This window comes from Scyliorhinus torazame, chromosome 11 (genome assembly GCF_047496885.1).
Source record: "Scyliorhinus torazame isolate Kashiwa2021f chromosome 11, sScyTor2.1, whole genome shotgun sequence".
NCBI classification, from domain to species: Eukaryota; Metazoa; Chordata; class Chondrichthyes; order Carcharhiniformes; family Scyliorhinidae; genus Scyliorhinus; species Scyliorhinus torazame.
In genome coordinates this window covers 58,835,009-58,853,583 of record NC_092717.1, presented here as the reverse complement: position 1 = coordinate 58,853,583, position 18,575 = coordinate 58,835,009, and the positions used below count along the sequence as shown (strand labels likewise).

The 18,575-nt window shown below is 49.9% G+C and overlaps 1 protein-coding gene across 4 annotated transcripts in view; it reads left to right on the top strand.

The window, feature by feature from the left end:
* The window catches only part of LOC140385300 (TPR and ankyrin repeat-containing protein 1-like), a 218,146-nt gene that overhangs the window by 164,889 nt on the left and 34,682 nt on the right, over window positions 1-18,575 (top strand). For all 4 annotated transcript variants that reach the window (XM_072467321.1, XM_072467320.1, XM_072467322.1 and 1 more), the window contains 2 exons: window positions 947-1,084; window positions 1,921-2,061. In XM_072467321.1, the coding sequence (XP_072323422.1) occupies window positions 947-1,084; window positions 1,921-2,061 (279 nt within the window). The remainder of the gene's footprint in view (window positions 1-946; window positions 1,085-1,920; window positions 2,062-18,575) is intronic.

Sequence of the window (18,575 nt, the reverse complement as noted above, 5' to 3'; positions counted from 1 at the left end):
AGGTTCTTCTGCATCCCACAACATCCATACTGAGTGGCAGGATAGCCTGGTTCAGTAGGCCGTGGAAAAGGATGTGCATCTTCACGGTGATATAGGATATAGATTAACGTTGTTACTCATGGCCTCTTCTCACATGGTTAACTTGCTTCATTGACATCAGTTTGCGAGGAAGGTTTAAACCTCTCAATGAAAGCAGATTAGTTCTGATAATTATTCAGGCCTGTCCGCCTTAAGGTTTGTAATCTTCAGATTTCCTAAGAACCAAAGGTGTTGGTGCTGAGCAACAAATCTCAAAATATCATTACAGGTTGGACCTTTTAATGCTGATAATTCAGCAGTGTGGTAGAGTGTACAAGGACTGGCATTAGTAACCAGTAACGAGAACATCCGAGGCATAGAGGACAATTCTTAAGAGTATTTGCTTGTGCCTCCCAAATATTCTTTGCTTCCTTTTCAGTATTGAGGGGATGGGGGAATCTGATACCCACTCTACAGGAAGGATCAGGAATCCCAGAGGAAAATGATTTGAGTAACAACTCCATCTTTGCAATTTTCAGCCCCTATCTTATGCGAACACTTAAGCTGAATTTACTTAGCCAATGATCTTGGGAGGGAGGAGTGGTATTAATGTTGAGTGGGCAGTTTTAAATCAGATCAAACTGTTTCTGTGATACAGGTCCTGAAATTAGGTGCTTAGGAATGAGAAACTGCAAGTATCACTGCCTATCTGTCCCTTGAAAGTGTCCATGATGTGGATTCTATCTAGCTATAGTATGTTCTTTTATTTTGGAGCATGACTGCAGTTTGAAGAATCAAGAAGACTCCATCTGCCTTTTCATGCCACATGAGTGAGTTGTGCAAGATTGTTGCGATTGTATAGTCATCAGCATTGACCATGTTCAAATGACTCTTTGTTCTAATTTTTTTTTAACACTATGCATTGCAGGTTATTCTTGTTACGAATGAGAAGGTGAAGGATACAATACCAGAAGAGCTTAATCTGGCCCTAGTTCTGACAATATACGAAGCCAAAGGTTTGGAATTCGATGATGTCCTCCTCTATAATTTCTTCACGGATTCTGAGGTAACAGCTCAGAAACAAGGGAGGTTTTGATGGGGAGAAGGCTCTGTATGGTGGTGGTGGTGGAGGGGAGGGGGGATGACTTGGAAGCCCTTCAAAAATGGTGGCCGGGACCTGATTGTGATTCCATTCCTGGGTCACTCTTTTTCGGGGGTGTCTTTTATGGGCGCGGGCTGGTTTGAGTCAAAAGCTCGTCCCCTGCACTCCTGATCTGGCTGGTTCCATTGCGAGGATAGACATGACCTAGTCCTCCTCAATTTTCCTGGAGCCGGTCCAAGTTTCAGTGAGTTTTGGTTCACAATATCACAGTCTTATTGCTCCCATGCTAAGCTCTGCCCCGCCACACGCAACCCCCTCTCCTGCATGTGGAAGTGTGGATAGAACATGGGAAGTGTATAGAGGTTGATTGGGGGGTGAGGGCTGGAGGGCCTGTGTGTTTTTATTTTAACTTGGATGAAGTTCCATGGAACGAAGGCTGACGTTTTAAACAGCCCACCTCCACATCCGGCAGCCCCTGTGGCTGCCTCCGTACTTCTCCCTGGGTCGGCTGGCCTGACTGCAGCCTGAACCCGCCGCTCGCAATGAAAACACCATGCGTGCACGCAGGCACTTTCTCCCAAGGCCGGTGTGCTGAGCTGTAAATTTTCCCAACTCCTGCTTCCCGCCTCCAGGGTGAAAATCCAGGCTAATGTACCTGGATTGAATCGGTCTGGAGAGTAAACCGTGTGGACCTAATTTGGGAAGCAAGGAGAATAGAATTAGTAAATTTTTACCATGTTTTTGAATGCTGTAATTGTGAATTGCCATGAAGAATGTGCTATGCTTTTGTCGTTCTTCAGGCTGATAAGGAATGGAGGGTCATCTCCTCTTTTCAACCTTCCCCTCAGTCAAATGACAGCTATGCACCATTGCTGGAGCAATCAATGGATGACGCAATTTCACAAAGCAGGACTCTTGAGTTCAATGTGGAACTGCACAAGGTAAAACTGGCTCATTGTTTATTGCAATGTAATTTTTGTAAAGTGAAACAACTTTACTCATGAAGGAAATAAAAATAATGGGCGCTATTCCGTGCCCACCCCCCCCGCCACGCCGGCTGGGAGAATAGCTGGGGTGCCGCGCGAATCGCGCCATGCCGCCCCGACCCCTGCACATGATTCTCCCACCCCCCGGAAACCAGCAGCGCGCGATTCGCACCGGGCCGCTAGGAGAACCGGCGAGCGGTGATTCTCCGGCCGGATGGGCCGAGCGGCCGCTACGACACGAAAGGTTCCCCCCGGCGCCGTCCACCCCTGGTCGCTGCCGGCGGGAACTCTGCAGGAACGCTGGGGGACGGCCTATTGGGGGGCTCCTTCACCGGGGTGGCCTCCGATGGGGTCTGGCCCACGATCGGGGCCCACCGATCAGCGGGCCGGCCTCCTTTCGCGTGCAGCCCCAGAACACCGGCTCCATGTTGGTGAGGGGCCGGCATGCGGAAGACGTTCCCCACACATGCGCAGGATGGCGCGGCCCAACTGCGCATGCGCAGGAACCGCTCCAGCGCCGTGTTGGCTCCCCATGGGGGCCAGAATAGGTCGTGTCCGGGCCCTGTTTGCGCCATCGTGAAACGCGACGGCGTTCACGACGGCGCGAACACTTGGCCTCAATATCGGAGAATCGCCCCCCAATGTGCTGGCAAGGTCAGTATTTGTTGCCCATACCTAATTGACTTTGGGAAGGTGGTGGGATTTGTTTAGTCTCCAAAGGTATGTTTTTACCTGTACATGATTGGACAGATACATTCTCCGACGGCAGACCCGGAAATCGCGACAGGTGTCAATTTTACGCCAAGTTGCAATTCTCTGTCACCTCGACATGGCGACAATGCATTCCTGAACAGTACAGTAAATGCTGTTGGCACATCATTAGTGGGCCTGACCCAATATTCTCTGGGGCCTCCGATGTGCCAAGCTCCCGATGGCGAGGTTCATTTGTGATTTATTTATTTTAAAAATAAATTTATAGTATCCAATTATTTTTTTCCAATTCAGGGGCAATTTAGCATGGCCAATTCCCCTTACCTGCACATCTTTGGGTTGTGGGGGTGAAACACACGTAGACACGGGGAGAATATCCAAACTACACACAGACAGTGACCCGGGGCAGGGATTGAACCCAGGTCCTCAGCGCCATAGGCAGCAGTGCTAACCACTGGGCCACCGTGCCACCCACTTGTGATTTTAAAAATTGTGAAACCGGCATCGTGGCTGAAGAAGGAGAGAGAGAAAGGGTACGGAAAGTGTGCCAACATCGCCATAGTTTGCTGACAGTTGTGCTGCTGGCTGGGGGGCTTCTGCCATGGCCGGGGGTGGTGGAAGTAGCGAGGGGTGGCCAGGAGGTGGGCTGTGGGGTCGGGGTGAACAGATACGGAGCAACATTAAGGGGGAGGGGGAGCAGCCAGAAGTCGTGGTGCACATTGGTACCAACGACGTAGGTAGGAAAAGGGGTGTGGAGGTAATAAATGAGTTTAGGGAGTTAGGCTGGAAGTTAAAAGCCAGGCCAGACAGAGTTGTCATCTCTGGTTTGTTGCCGGTGCCACGTGATAGCGAGGCTAGGAATAGGGAGAGAGTGCAGCTGAACACGTGGCTGCAGGAATGTTGTAGGAGGGAGGGCTTCAGGTATTTGGATAATTGGAGCACATTCTGGGGAAGGTGGGACCTGTACAAGCAGGACTGGATGCATCTGAACCAGAGGGGCACCAATATCCTGGGAGGGAGGATTTCTAGTACTCTTCGGAAGGGTTTAAACTAATTTGGCAGGGGAATGGGAACCGGATTTGTAGTCCAGCAACTAAGGTAGCCGATATTCAGGACGCCAAAGCGTGTAATGAGGCAGTGGGGAAGGGAACACTGACAAAGGGGAGTACTTGCAGGCACGGAGATGGGTTGAAGTGTGTATACTTCAACACAAGAAGCATCAGGAATAAGGTGGGTGAACTTAAGGCATGGATCGGTACTTGGGACTACGATGTGGTGGCCATCACGGAAACATGGATAGAAGAGGGGCAGAAATGGTTGTTGGAAGTCCCTGGTTATAGATGTTTCAATAAGATTAGGGAGGGTGGTAAAAGAGGTGGGGGGGGGGGGGGGTGGCATTGTTAATTAGAGATAGTATAACAGCTGCAGAAAGGCAGTTCGAGGAGTATCTGCCTACTGAGGCAGTATGGGTTAAAGTCAGAAATAGGAAAGGAGCAGTCACCTTTTCTATCGGCCCCCAATTGTAGCAGAGATGTGGAGGAACAGATTGGGAAACAGATTTTGGAAAGGTGCAGAAGTCACAGGGTAGTAGTGACTTTGCACGCTGCTGACTGCCTACTGTGAACTTAGGGCCACAGGCCGTATGGGTGTCCCCCCCCCCAACAACCAGGCCACTCTCCCTAGGTGCCCTCTGGCCACAGCCGCCCCATCAATGGGATGGGCACATTCCAGTGCAACCAGTGCCATCATGTTGACTGAGATGAGTGTGTGTGGGGATTGTGATGTGCATATGCGGCTGCAGCTTGTCAGTCACCCGAGTGCCAATCATGGACCTGGCGAATCCCGCATCGATTATGTTCCACATGGCGCCAGTGCTAGTCCCTCCACAGTCGCTGAATCGATCCTGGTTCGGTGCCAGTCTTGCTGTCCATGATTCCGTACCAGCGTCAACACTTAGTCTCAGGAACGGAGAATCCAGCTGATAATCTACTTGACTTCAACCATTCAAATTATTCCTGGCTCCAAGAATCAACGTAACGACATGTTTCAGTGACACTGCTGGAACTGAACAACCAGCAGCTCTTGGATGGACGGAAGCCACGAGTACAGGGAATGAATTCCCTGTTTTTAAAAATTACCCAATAATTTTTTTCCAATTAAGGGGCAATTTAGCGTGGCCAATCCACCTACCCTGCACATTTTTGGGTTGTGGAGGTGAAGCGCAAGCAGACACGGGGGGCGGGGGCGAAATGTGCAAACTCCACTCGGACAGTGACCCGGGGCCGGGATCCAACCCAGGTCCTCAGTGCCAACTGCCGCACACTCTGCTCAATGTAAAATTGAGTCCTGGCTTCCAGAATTGGCAGAGGTCCCAACACTGATTCTAATAGAACTCAACTACCCACGTCTGGATAACTAGCTTTTACTGCCATTCCCTGCCTTCTGTCTTTCAGCCACCTGGTTATCCATTCTGCAAATTGTCTGTGGACTCTTACGTTCTGCAATTTTTGGATTCCTTTATTTTTCTGCTGCCAATTCTAAACTAACCGTCCTATAGTTCCCTAGACATGTTCTGTCTCCCTCCTGTTCTGTGCTGTACTGTTCTTTAGGTGTAATATTAGATCTTCTGTTACTACACTATTTCCAATGAATTATTTATTTTTTTTAAATATATTTTATTCAAGATTTTTTGGCCAAACATAACAGTGCGTAGTGTTTCTTTTAAACAACAATAAAGCAATATAAATAACAGTGGCCTGTTTTAAACAAATAAATAAATAATATATGAACAGAATCAAAAACCAAACTGAATGGCAACTGCCTTGTCAAAAATAAATACTCTCCAAAGATACAATCCAACAGTCCAATATACATTACCTAAAACAAGTGCCTATACATATACAATAACATCCCTGAGAGTCCGTCCGATTCCACCCCCCTCCCCCCTGGGTTGCTGCTGTTGTCTTCTTCTTTTCCATTCCCTCTATCTTTCTGTGAGGTAGTCGACGAACGGTTGCCACCGCCTGGTGAACCCTTGAGCTGAACCCCTTAGTACGAACTTAATCCGTTCTAACTTTATAAACCCTGCCATGTCGTTTATCCAGGTCTCCACACCCGGGGGGTTTGGCTTCCTTCCACATTAACAATATCCTGCGCCGGGCTACTAGGGACGCAAAGGCCAAAACATCAGCCTCTCTCGCCTCCTGCACTCCCGGCTCTTCTGCAACCCCAAATATAGCCAACCCCCAGCTTGGTTCGACCTGGACCCCCACCACCTTCGAAAGCACCTTTGCCACCCCCACCCAAAACCCCTGTAGTGCCGGGCATGACCAGAACATGTGGGTGTGATTCGCTGGGCTTCTCGAGCATCTCGCACACCCATCCTCTACCCCAAAAAATGTACTGAGCCGTGCTCCAGTCATATGCGCCCTGTGTAACACCTTAAATTGTATCAGGCTTAGCCTGGCACACGAGGACGATGGGTTTACCCTACGTAGGACATCAGCCCACAGCCCCTCCTCAATCTCCTCCCCCAGCTCTTCTTCCCATTTCCCTTTCAGCTCATCTACCATGATCTCCCCCTCGTCCTCATTTCCCTATATATGTCCGACACCTTACCATCCCCCACCCATGTCTCTGAGATCACTCTATCCTGCACCTCCTGCGTCGGGAGCTGCGGGAATTCCCTCACCTGTTGCCTCTCAAAAGCCCTCAGTTGCATATACCGAAATGCATTCCCTTGGGGCAACCCATATTTTTCCGTCAGCGCTCCCAGACTCGCAAACGTCCCATCTACAAACAGATCTCTCAATTGTGCTACCCCTGCTCTTTGCCATGCTCCAAATCCCCCATCCATTCTCCCCGGAACAAACCTATGGTTATTTCTTATCGGGGACCGCACCGAGGCTCCCGTCTTTCCCCTATGCCATCTCCACTGCCCCCAAATTTTCAATGTAGCCACCACCACCGGGCTTGTGGTGTATTTCTTCGGTGAGAACGGCAACGGTGCCGTCACCATAGCTTGTAGGCTAGTCCCCCTGCAGGACGCCCTCTCCAATCTCTTCCACCCCGCTCCCTCCTCTTCTCCCATCCACTTACACACCATTGAAATATTGGCTGCCCAGTAGTACTCACTTAGGCTCGGTAGTGCCAGCCCCCCCTTGTCCCTACTACGCTGCAAAAATTCCCTCCTCACTCTCGGGGTCTTCCCGGCCCACACAAAACTCATAATACTCTTCTCGATTCTTTTGAAAAAAGCCTTCGTGACCACCACCGGGAGGCACTGAAACACAAAAAGGAATCTAGGGAGGACCACCATTTTAACCGCCTGCACCCTACCTGCCAGTGACAGGGACACCATGTCCCATCTCTTAAAGTCCTCCTCCATCTGTTCCACCAACCGCGTTAAATTAAGCCGATGTAATGTACCCCAATTCTTGGCTATCTGGATCCCAAAGTACCGAAAGTCCCTTGTTACCTTCCTCAACGGTAAATCCTCTATTTCTCTGCTCTGCTCCCCTGGATGCACCACAAACAACTCACTTTTCCCCATGTTCAATTTATACCCTGAAAAATCCCCAAACTCCCCAAGTATCCGCATTATCTCTGGCATCCCCTCCGCCGGGTCCGCCACATATAGCAACAAATCATCCGCATACAGAGATACCCGGTGTTCTTCTCCTCCCCTGAGTACTCCCCTCCACTTCCTGGAACCCCTCAATGCTATGGCCAGGGGCTCAATCGCCAGTGCAAACAATAACGGGGACAGAGGACATCCCTGCCTCGTCCCTCTATGGAGCCGAAAATAATCAGACCCCCGTCCATTCGTGACCACGCTCGCCATCGGGGCCTTATACAGCAACTGTACCCATCTGATATACCCATCTCCAAAGCCAAATCTCCTCAGCACCTCCCACAAATAATCCCACTCCACTCTATCAAATGCTTTCTCGGCATCCATCGCCACCACTATCTCCGCTTCCCCCTCTGGTGGGGGCATCATCATTACCCCTAACAGCCTCCGTATATTTGTATTCAGCTGTCTCCCCTTCACAAACCCAGTTTGGTCCTCATGAACCACCCCCGGGACACAATCCTCTATCCTTGTTGCCACTACCTTGGCCAGAATCTTAGCGTCCACATTCAGGGGGGAAATAGGCCTATAGGACCCGCATTGCAGCGGGTCTTTTTCCTTCTTTAGGAGGAGCGATATCGTTGCCTCTGACATAGTCGGGGGCAGCTGCCCCCTTTCCCTCGCCTCATTAAAGGTTCTCATCAGTAGCGGGGCCAGCAAGTCCATATATTTCCTATAGAATTCAACTGGGAATCCGTCTGGTCCCGGGGCCTTCCCCGCCTGCATGCTCCCAATCCCTTTCACTACTTCCTCCGTCTCAATCTGTGCTCCCAGTCCCGCCCTCTCCTGCTCCTCCACCTTAGGAAATTCCAGCTGATCCAGAAAGCACATCATTCTCTCCTTCCCATCCGGGGGCTGAGCTTCATATAATCTTTCATAAAATGCCTTGAACACTCCATTCACTCTCTCTGCTCCATCTCTCCCTCCTCATCTCTCACCCCCCCCATCTCCCTCGCTGCTCCCCTTTTCCTCAGTTGGTGGGCCAGCAACCTGCTCGCCTTCTCCCCATATTCGTACTGTACACCCTGTGCCTTCCTCCATTGTGCCTCTGCATTACCCGTAGTCAACAAGTCAAATTCTACATCTAGCCTTTGCCTTTCCCTGTACAGTCTCTTCTCCGGTGCCTCCGCCTATTGTCTGTCCACCCTCCGAAGTTCTTTCAACAACCGCCCCCTTTCCCTACCCTCCTGCTTTCCTTTATGTGCCCTAATAGATATCAGCTCCCCTCTAACCACTGCCTTCAGCGCCTCCCAGGCCACTGCCACCCAAACCTCCCCATTATCATTGAGTTCCAAGTACCTTTCAATACACTCCCTCACCCTTAAACACACCCCCTCATCTGCCAATAATCCCATGTCCATCCTCCAGGGTGGACGCTGTTCTTTTTCCTCCCCTATCTCCAGGTCCAACCAATGTGGAGCGTGATCCAAAATAGCTATAGCCGTGTACTCCGTCCCCGTCACCTTCGGGATCAGTGCCCTTCCTAAAACAAAAAAGTCTATCCGTGAATAAACTTTGTGGCCATAGGAGAAAAACGAAAACTCCTTACTCCTAGGTCTACTAAATCTCCAGGGGTCTACTCCCATCTGCTCCATAAAGTCCTTAAGCACCCTAGCTGCAGCCGGCCTCCTTCCGGTCCTGGACTTCGATCTGTCCAGCCCTGGGTCCAGCACCATATTAAAATATCCACCCATTACCAACTTCCCCACCTCTAGGTCCGCGATACGTCCTAACATACGCCTCATAAAGTTGGCATCATCCCAGTTCGGGGCGTATACGTTCACTAAGACCACCGCCTCCCCTTGCAATTTGCCACTCACTATCACGTATCTGCCCCCACTATCCGTCACTATGGTCTTTGCCTCAAACATTACCCGCTTCCCCACTAATATAGCCACCCCCCTGTTTTTTGCGTCTAGCCCCGAATGAAACACCTGCCCCACCCATCCTTTGCGTAGTCTGACCTGGTCTATCAGTTTCAGATGCGTCTCCTGCAGCATAACCACATCTGCCTTAAGTTTCTTTAGGTGTGCGAGTACCCGTGCCCTCTTTATCGGCCCTTTCAGCCCACTCACATTCCACGGGATCAGCCGGGTTGGGGGGCTCTTTACCCCCCCCCCCCTTGTCGACTAGCCATCTCCTTTTTCAATCCAGCTCCTCACCCGGTTCCCACGTAGCCGTATCTCCCCCCAACGGCGCCCTCCCGCCCCGACCACCCCACCCCATACCAGCTCCCCCTTCTCCCCAGCAGCAGCAACCCAGTTAACCCCCCCCCCCCGCTAGATCCCTCACTAGCGTAATTGCACCCCCCATGTTGCTCCCAGAAGTCAGCAAACTCTGGCCGACCTCGGCTTCCCCCCGTGACCTCGGCTCCCACTGTGCGAGGCCCCCTCCTTCCTGCTTCCCTGTTCCCACCATGATTACCATAGCGCGGAAACAAAGCCCGTGCTTCCTGTTTGGCCCCGCCCCCAATGGCCGGCGCCCCCAGCTCCTCATCCTCCCTCCCCCCCCTCCCCCACGACATGGGGAAGAGAGATAAGTTACAGGGTCGCAGGATTAACAACTTGGGAAATCATCTCTTCCCCCTTTTCCCCCTCTTCACCCCACATATTCGCCCCACCACTTTGTCCCAAACGTTCTTTTTCTAGCCCGCCTATTCCAGTTTCTCCTCGACAATAAATGTCCACGCCTCTTCTGCCGTTTCAAAGTAGTGGTGTTTCCCTTGATGTGTGACCCACAGTCTTGCCGGCTACAGCATTCCAAATTTAACCTTCCTTTTGTGCAGCACCGCCTTGGCCCGATTAAAGCTTGCCCTCCTTCTCGCACTCCAATCTTGATATACGCGGATCACCGCTTTCTCCCACCTACTGCTCCGAGTTTTCTTTGCCCATCTGAGGACCATCTCTCTGTCCTTATATCGGAGAAATCTCACCACTATGGCTCGAGGAATTTCTCCAGCCCTCGGTCTTCGCGCCATAACTCGATAGGCTCCCTCCACGTCCAACGGGCCCGTCGGGGCCTCCGATCCCATTAACGAGTGCAGCATCGTGCTCACATATGCCCCGACGTCCGCCCCTTCTGCACCTTCGGGAAGACCAAGAATCCTTAAATTCTTCCTCCTCGCATTATTCTCCAGCACCTCCAGCCTTTCCACACACCTTTTGTGTTGTGCCTCGTGCATCTCTGTCTTCACCACCAGGCCCTGTATGTCGTCCTCATTCTCAGCAGCCTTTGCCTTCACGACCCGACGTTCCTGCTCCTGGGTCTTTTGCTCCTCCTTTAGCCCTTCAATCGCCTGTAATATCGGGGCCAACAGCTCCTTCTTCATCTCCTTTTTAAGTTCTTCCACGCAACGCTGCAGGAACTCTTGTTGGTAAGGGCCCCATATTAAACTGCCTCCTTCCGACGCCATAGAACATAGAACATTGAACAATACAGCGCAGTACAGGCCCTTCGGCCCACGATGTTGCACCGAAACAAAAGCCATCTAACCTACATTATGCCATTATCATCCATATGTTTATCCAATAAACTTTTAAATGCCCTCAATGTTGGGGAGTTCACTACTGTAGCAGGTAGGGCATTCCACGGCCTCACTACTCTTTGCGTAAAGAACCTACCTCTGACCTCTGTCCTATATCTATTACCCCTCAGTTTAAAGCTATGTCCCCTCGTGCCAGCCATTTCCATCCGCGGGAGAAGGCTCTCACTGTCCACCCTATCCAACCCCATGATCATTTTGTATGCCTCTATTAAGTCTCCTCTTAACCTTCTCTCCAACGAAAACAACCTCAAGTCCATCAGCCTTTCCTCATAAGATTTTCCCTCCATACCAGGCAACATCCTGGTAAATCTCCTCTGCACCCGCTCCAAAGCCTCCACGTCCTTCCTATAAACCAGAACTGTACGCAATACTCCAAATGCGGCCATACCAGAGTTCTGTACAGCTGCAACATGACCTCCTGACTCCGGAACTCAATCCCTCTACCAATAAAGGCCAACACTCCATAGGCCTTCTTCACAACCCTATCAACCTGGGTGGCAACTTTCAGGGATCTATGTACATGGACACCTAGATCCCTCTGCTCATCCACACTTCCAAGAACTTTACCATTAGCCAAATATTCCGCATTCCTGTTATTCCTCCCAAAGTGAATCACCTCACACTTCTCTACATTAAACTCCATTTGCCACCTCTCAGCCCAGCTCTGCAGCTTATCTATATCCCTCTGTAACCTGCTACATCCTTCCACACTATCGACAACACCACCGACTTTAGTATCGTCTGCAAATTTACTCACCCACCCTTCTGCGCCTTCCTCTAGGTCATTGATAAAAATGACAAACAGCCACAGCCCCAGAACAGATCCTTGTGGTACTCCACTTGTGACTGAACTCCATTCTGAACATTTCCCATCAACCACCACCCTCTGTCTTCTTTCAGCTAGCCAATTTCTGATCCACATCTCTAAATCACCCTCAATCCCCAGCCTCCGTATTTTCTGCAATAGCCTACCGTGGGGAACCTTATCAAACGCTTTGCTGAAATCCATATACACCACATCAACTGCTCTACCTTCGTCTACCTGTTCAGTCACCTTCTCAAAGAACTCGATAAGGTTTGTGAGGCATGACCTACCCTTCACAAAGCCATGCTGACTATCCCTGATCATATTATTCCTATCTAGATGATTATAAATCTTGTCTCTTATAATCCCCTCCAAGACTTTACCCACTACAGATGTGAGGCTCACCGGTCTATAGTTGCCGGGGTTGTCTCTGCTCCCCTTTTTGAACAAAGGGACCACATTTGCTATCCTCCAGTCCTCTGGCACTATTCCTGTAGCCAATGATGACATAAAAATCAAAGCCAGAGGTCCAGCAATCTCTTCCCTGGCCTCCCAGAGAATCCTAGGATAAATCCCATCAGGTCCCGGGGACTTATCTATTTTCAGCCTGTCCAGAATTGCCAACACCTTGTCCCTACGTACCTCAATGCCATCTAATCTATTAGCCTGGGGCTCAGCATTCTCCTCCACAACAAGCATCTTGCTTTGTGCCTGCCTTCCTGGCCGCTGCTCTAGAGGATCCACCGCAATCCGGCCACTTTCCTCTCCTTTTTCCATCCGTGTCCAGGGGGGATTCCCTTCTGGTTTACTGCACAGTGTTTTTAGCCGTTAAAATTGCCGTTGGGGCTCCTATTAAGAGCCCAAAAGTCCTTTCCACCGGGAGCTGCCGAAACGTGCGACTTAGCTGGTCATCGCCGCACCCGGAAGTCTCCAATGAATTATTAAATGTGCAATAGTGCCTCTGCTTTCTCTACACTTGTTTAAATTTGAAGTCTCCAGATAGCGCTGTGACATGTGCTGTGAGACTTTGTCCTAACTTTAAAGATTTTGCTTGAACCACGAGCTTTCATGCAGGGGTGCATCACTGCATGAAAGGGAAGTGAGTAGAAGAAGCCATGCTTCTGGAATAGATGGGAGGGGAACGGCTCTCAGTGGGGGGAGGGGGGTGGCATTTCTGCTTGGGATGTTCAGGTAGGAATTCTCTTACGCTGTTGGTATTAACTGTGTCCAACTTCACTGAGGTCATCCTCACTGAAATCTGCTAACGGTTGCAGCCAGAAGCATGGTCTCAGAGCAGGGAAAGGGAGACATCACCAATGGCTGGGATGGTGGACGATGCCAGGATGGAGCAGATGAGATTTGCAGCATCTCCCAGTTTGCCATTCACTGTTGCACAAAGGAAGATTTCTGAGGTTCTGTATTTTTGGGGGGGGAAATATTTTTATTATGATTTTTCCCAATTTATGCAAATCATACAATAACACAGAATAACAGTTTTACAGTAAGGACCCCTCCCTCCATCCCCTGCCTTCTTCTGGCACAGTCTAACTTAGTTACCCCCTCAACAGCTAACAGTGACTGAACTCCATAAAGTCACCCAGCCACGCTGAGGCGCTATGCGGTGTGATCGACCTCCAGCCCAAGAGGATCCGCCTCCTTGCCACCATTGAGGCAAAGGCCAGGATGTTTGCCCCTGCCTCCGTCCGGCGTTGCGGCACAGCTAATGGGCAAGATTCCAACCCAATGTTCAGGATTGCCAACATAGTCTCAAAAAAGGACTTCCAGAAGTCCACTAACTTTAAGCACGGCCAGAACAAGTGCATGTGGTGCACCGGGGACCTGAACATCCACCCCTTGAAAAAAACTTAGCCTTCGTGAGGTGAGCCCGGAACACCACCTTTAGCTGGATGAGACTCAGCCTCACACAAGACAAGGTCGAGTTCACCCTCCTCAGTGCCTCACTCCAAACTTCCTCCTCCAAATAGTTCCTCTGTCCATTTTGCCTTCATACTCTCAACCGTGCACGTCTCCTCCCCCACCATCAGTTGTTTCATACCAGACGTGTTGGCTACCTTCGAGCCCAAGCAGGATAAGATCCTCTCGAGCAAGGTAGAAAGCTGCTTCACCGGATAGGCAAAGAAGTGCTTTTTGACCCAGCTAGACACCTGGAGATACCTGACCCCATCAGCGTCTATAAGCACATATTTTCCTTTCAGTTCCCTCAGGCTAGCAAACCAACTCTCTAAGTGTCCCATTTTCTCTAAACCCTTTTTCTTCCACTCCCTAAACCTCACACCCGACCTAGCAGGCTCAAATAACTGGTTCCCACAGATGAGGGGTTAGCCTTGAGGCAGCCCTCAAATTAAAATGTTGACGGAGTTGCCTGCAAAATTTTAAAATGGCCACTACCACCAGGTTAGTCGACTCTTTCTTTGGCACCACTGGTAACGGAGACATTACCAGTGCTGCTAGGCGTGCTCCCCTCACTGACTCTCCTTCCACACGGACCCAAAGCTCTTCCGAGTCCCCGCACCACTCTCACACTTTTTCAGCATTAGCCACCCAGTAGTAGTACTGAAAGTTTGGCAGGGCCGTGCCCCCTATTTGTCTCTCGCTCTGGAGCACCGTCAACCTGATCCCAGGGCCTTTACCCGCCCAAATGAACCCAGTCACCAGCCGGCCGATCTCTCTTAAAAAAAAAAAAAAAACACCTTGGACAGGAATATTGGAAGGCACATAAAAATAAAAATCTCAACAAGATATTCATCTTAACCGATTGCACTCGGGCGACCGTTCCATTTTTGTAGGTTCGGCCTTGACCTTCTCCACCAGACTTGTATAATTCAACTTCCGGAGTTCCCAGTGGAATTTTATAAAGAATTCGTAGACCTGGCAGCCCCTCTATTGTTAGTGGATTGGTTAACTAACAGAAAGCAAAGAGTGGGGATAAATGAGTTTTTCTGGTTAGCAATCAGTGGCTAGTGGTGTGCCTCAGGGTCCAGTGTTGGGACCGCAATTGTTTACAATTTACATCGATGATTTGGAGTTGGAGACTAAGTGTAATGTATCAAAGCTCGCAGGTAATACTAAGATGAGCAAAGTGTGCCGAAGACACTGAAATTCTGCAGAGGATATAGATAGTTTGAGTGGGCAAGTGTCTGGCAGATAAGAGTACAATGTTGGTCAATGTGAGGTATTCCATTTTGGTCGGAATAGCAGCGAAATGAACTATAATTTAAATGGTACAGAAATTGCAGCATGCTGCTATGCAGAGGGACCTGGGTGTCCTTGTGCATGGATTGCAAAAAGTTGGTTGCAGGTGTAGCAGGTAATTAGAAGACCAATGGAATTTTGTCCTTCATTGCAAGAGGGATGGAGTTTATAAACAGGGAGGTTTTGTTCCAGCTGTATAAGGTGCTGGTGAGGCCACACCTGGAGTGCTATGTACGGTTTTAGTCTCCTTACTTGAGAAGGATGTACTGGCACTGACGAGGGGATGCTTTGGTTGATTCTGGAGTTGAGAGAATTGGCTTATGAGGAACGACTTGAGTATACTGGGATTATACTCATTGGAATTTAGAAGAATGAGGGGGGATCTTACGGAAATATATAAAATAATGAAGGGAATAGGTAAGATAGAAGCAGGGAGGTTGTTTCCACTAAAACTAGAACTAGGGGGCATAGCCTCAAAATAAGGGGGAGCAGATTTAGGACTGAGTTGAGGAGCAACTTCTTCACCCAAAGGGCTGTGAATCTTAAGCCGATGCGGCTACCTCGTTGAATGTTTTTAAGGCAAAGATAGATAGATTTTTGAACAGTAAAGGAATTAAGGGTTATGGTGAGCAGGCAGGTACGTGGAGTTGAGTCCACAAAAAGATTAGCCATGATCTCATTGAATGGCGGAGCAGGCTCGAGGGGCCAGATAGCCTACTCCTCCTAGTTCATTTGTTCTTGTGTTCTGGGGATGGGCTGTCCGCATACATGCAATCAACCTGTATAATACCATCTACCAGTTTTTCCTGCACCCCCTTGCCTCCAGCTCTACATGCGCCTAGAAAGAGATCATTTCTCCCCAATTATTCCCTTCAGCACTTCCCATAGTAACAAGGGTGAGCCTTCCCCATTATCTTTTTTTAAAAATATATATATTTATTCAAATTTTTCAACAGATTTTCAACCAAAGCCCCCCCCCCCCCCCCCCCCCCAACAAAAAGAAAGAAACAAGAACACCACAACCAAAAATTATACATTGGATTTCCCCCATATACAATAACCCCCCATATGACATTTAAAAACACCAATAGGGAACGCCGCCACCCACCCAAGCATCCCTCCAAAAGAACCCCCCCCCTCCCCCGGCCCTGGGCTGCTGCTGCTGCTGACCTCCTCCTAACGCTCCGCAAGATAGTCTAGGAACGGTTGCCACCGCCTGAGGAAGCCCTGCACAGACTCTCGCAAGGCAAACTTTATCCTCTCCAGCTTGATGAATCCTGCCATGTCATTGATCCAAGCTTCCACACTAGGGGGCTTTGCATATTTCCATAATAGCAAAATCCTCCGCCGGGCTACCAGGGACGCAAAGGCCAGAATACCGGCCTCTTTCGCCTCCTGCACTCCCGGCTCGTCCGTTACCCCAAATAATGCCATCCCCCAGCTCGGCTTGACCCGGGCTTTCACCACCTTGGACATAGTCCTCGCAAAACCCCTCCAAAACTCATCCAGTGCCAGGCACGACCAGAACATATGGACGTGATTTGCCGGGCTTCCAGAGCACCTCCCACATCTGTCCTCCACCCCAAAGAACCTACACAACCTCGCCCCTGTCATATGCGCTCTGTGAGTAACTTTGAACTGTATTAGGCGGAACCTGCGCGAGAGGTGGAAGAATTAACCCTACTCAGGGCATCAGCCCACAGACCCTCATCTATCGCCTCCACCAGCTCCTCCTCCCACTTGCCCTTTAACTCCTCCATCAAGGCTTCCTCCTCTTCCTTCAGCTGGTAAATCACCGAAACTTTGCCTTCTCCAACCCATACACCCGAAATCACCCTGTCCTGAATCCCCTGTGCCGCCCTCCCCATTATCAATATTCAAAATATAATCCCGGGTAGCCCATGAGATCCTTGCACAGAACCCCAGGTCCGCCAGCAGACTTGCATCCCTTGCAATGTCAGCTGCCTACCTCCAACTCCAGGACCACACAATGTTGGGCATTATCAGAAATGACCACCGCAGAGTACTCCAATTTCTTTCCCCCTGCCAATAGCGCTAGGCTCATGACAAAATGGTCAATCCCGGAGAATGTATTCTGTAGCGGGGAGAAGAACAAAAAACATTCTCTCTTCCTCTCTCTTTTCCCCCCCCCCATTGAATGTTCGAACAGCAATAGGTCTGTCCCCCCCCCCCCCACACACACTTCTGCCACAAAAGCAATTAACACTTTTGACATACCGCCCAGGATCAGTGATCTTGACCTACAATGATCCACCCTTTGGTCTCGTGTTGCTAATTGTGTTTCTCTTAATTTGGCTCTGAAGATGGCGGCCAATATGGTCACCTTCCTTAATTCTAATTACGTTTCGCTCTAGAGTCGCCAGGTATCTCTCGATACCACCACAAGGTTCAAAACCGAATACTGATCAAAGACTCGGTACACCAGTTAGTTAGTTCAAACTCAATGCTCATTTATTTACACACACACAGTCAAATATACTCATGCATAAAACTCCACAAACTAAACTATCACTACTGCTAAAGCCTATACTTAGCTTCCGGCACCCACTCAGTCAGAGGAACAATGGCCGTTGTTCGGTGCTGAGGCTGCTGGGGTCGAACTGTTATGGAATAGCAGCTAAGAGCATTTGTCTCATAGCGTGCGTTGACCTTGGACTTACTTGTTCTGATGCAGCGTTGGCAGGTCTCCTTGGTGAAAGCCGGAGCCAAGAGAGCGATTCTCTCTTGGGAGATTCTTCTTATACCCAAAAGGGGCTACGCGCTTTTGGGCGGGCCTTGAACTTGGCCCCAATTAATTGGGCCATTTCCCAATCGTTGCTATCTTAGATTTTTTTTTCATAGAATTTACAGTGCAGAAGGAGGCCATTCGGCCCATCGAGTCTGCACCGGCTCTTGGAAAGAGCACCCTACCCAAGGTCCACACTTCCACCATATCCCCATAACTCAGTAACCCCACACAACACTAAGGGCAATTTTGGACACTAAGGGCAATTTAGCTTGGCCAATCCACCTAACCTGCACACACACTGTGGGAGGAAACCGGAGCACCTGGAGGAAACCCACGCACACACCGGGAGAACGTACAGACTCCGCACAGACAGTGACCCAAGCCAGGAATTGAACCTGGGACCCTGGAGCTGTGAAGCAATTGTGCTAACCACAATGCTACTGTGCTGCCCATAATTTCCTCCAATAGAGGGGTGGGTGCCCTGATGGCTGTGCGTGTCCTAGGTGGCCGTTGGCCTGCTTTGTTCTGATCTCCTCTGGCGCCGGGGTGTCTGCCTTGGTATCGTTTACTTAAATGTTACTCTTTTGTCCCTGGGGATGGCTCATTAGTATGGTAATGATTTTGCAGTATCGGTCTTGTCTGGGAGCTACGACTCCAATCAACAGACAAACCCTGCACCTGCTTGCTTTCTCAGTATTGTCCATTTTCCCTGCAATCTTTGCAAAGTGTCCATTTTGTAATCGGGAAGTGGCCATCCCAGGTGGCTACACTAGCACGCTGTTCAATGTCCTTCCCATAATAAGTTGGTGTGTGT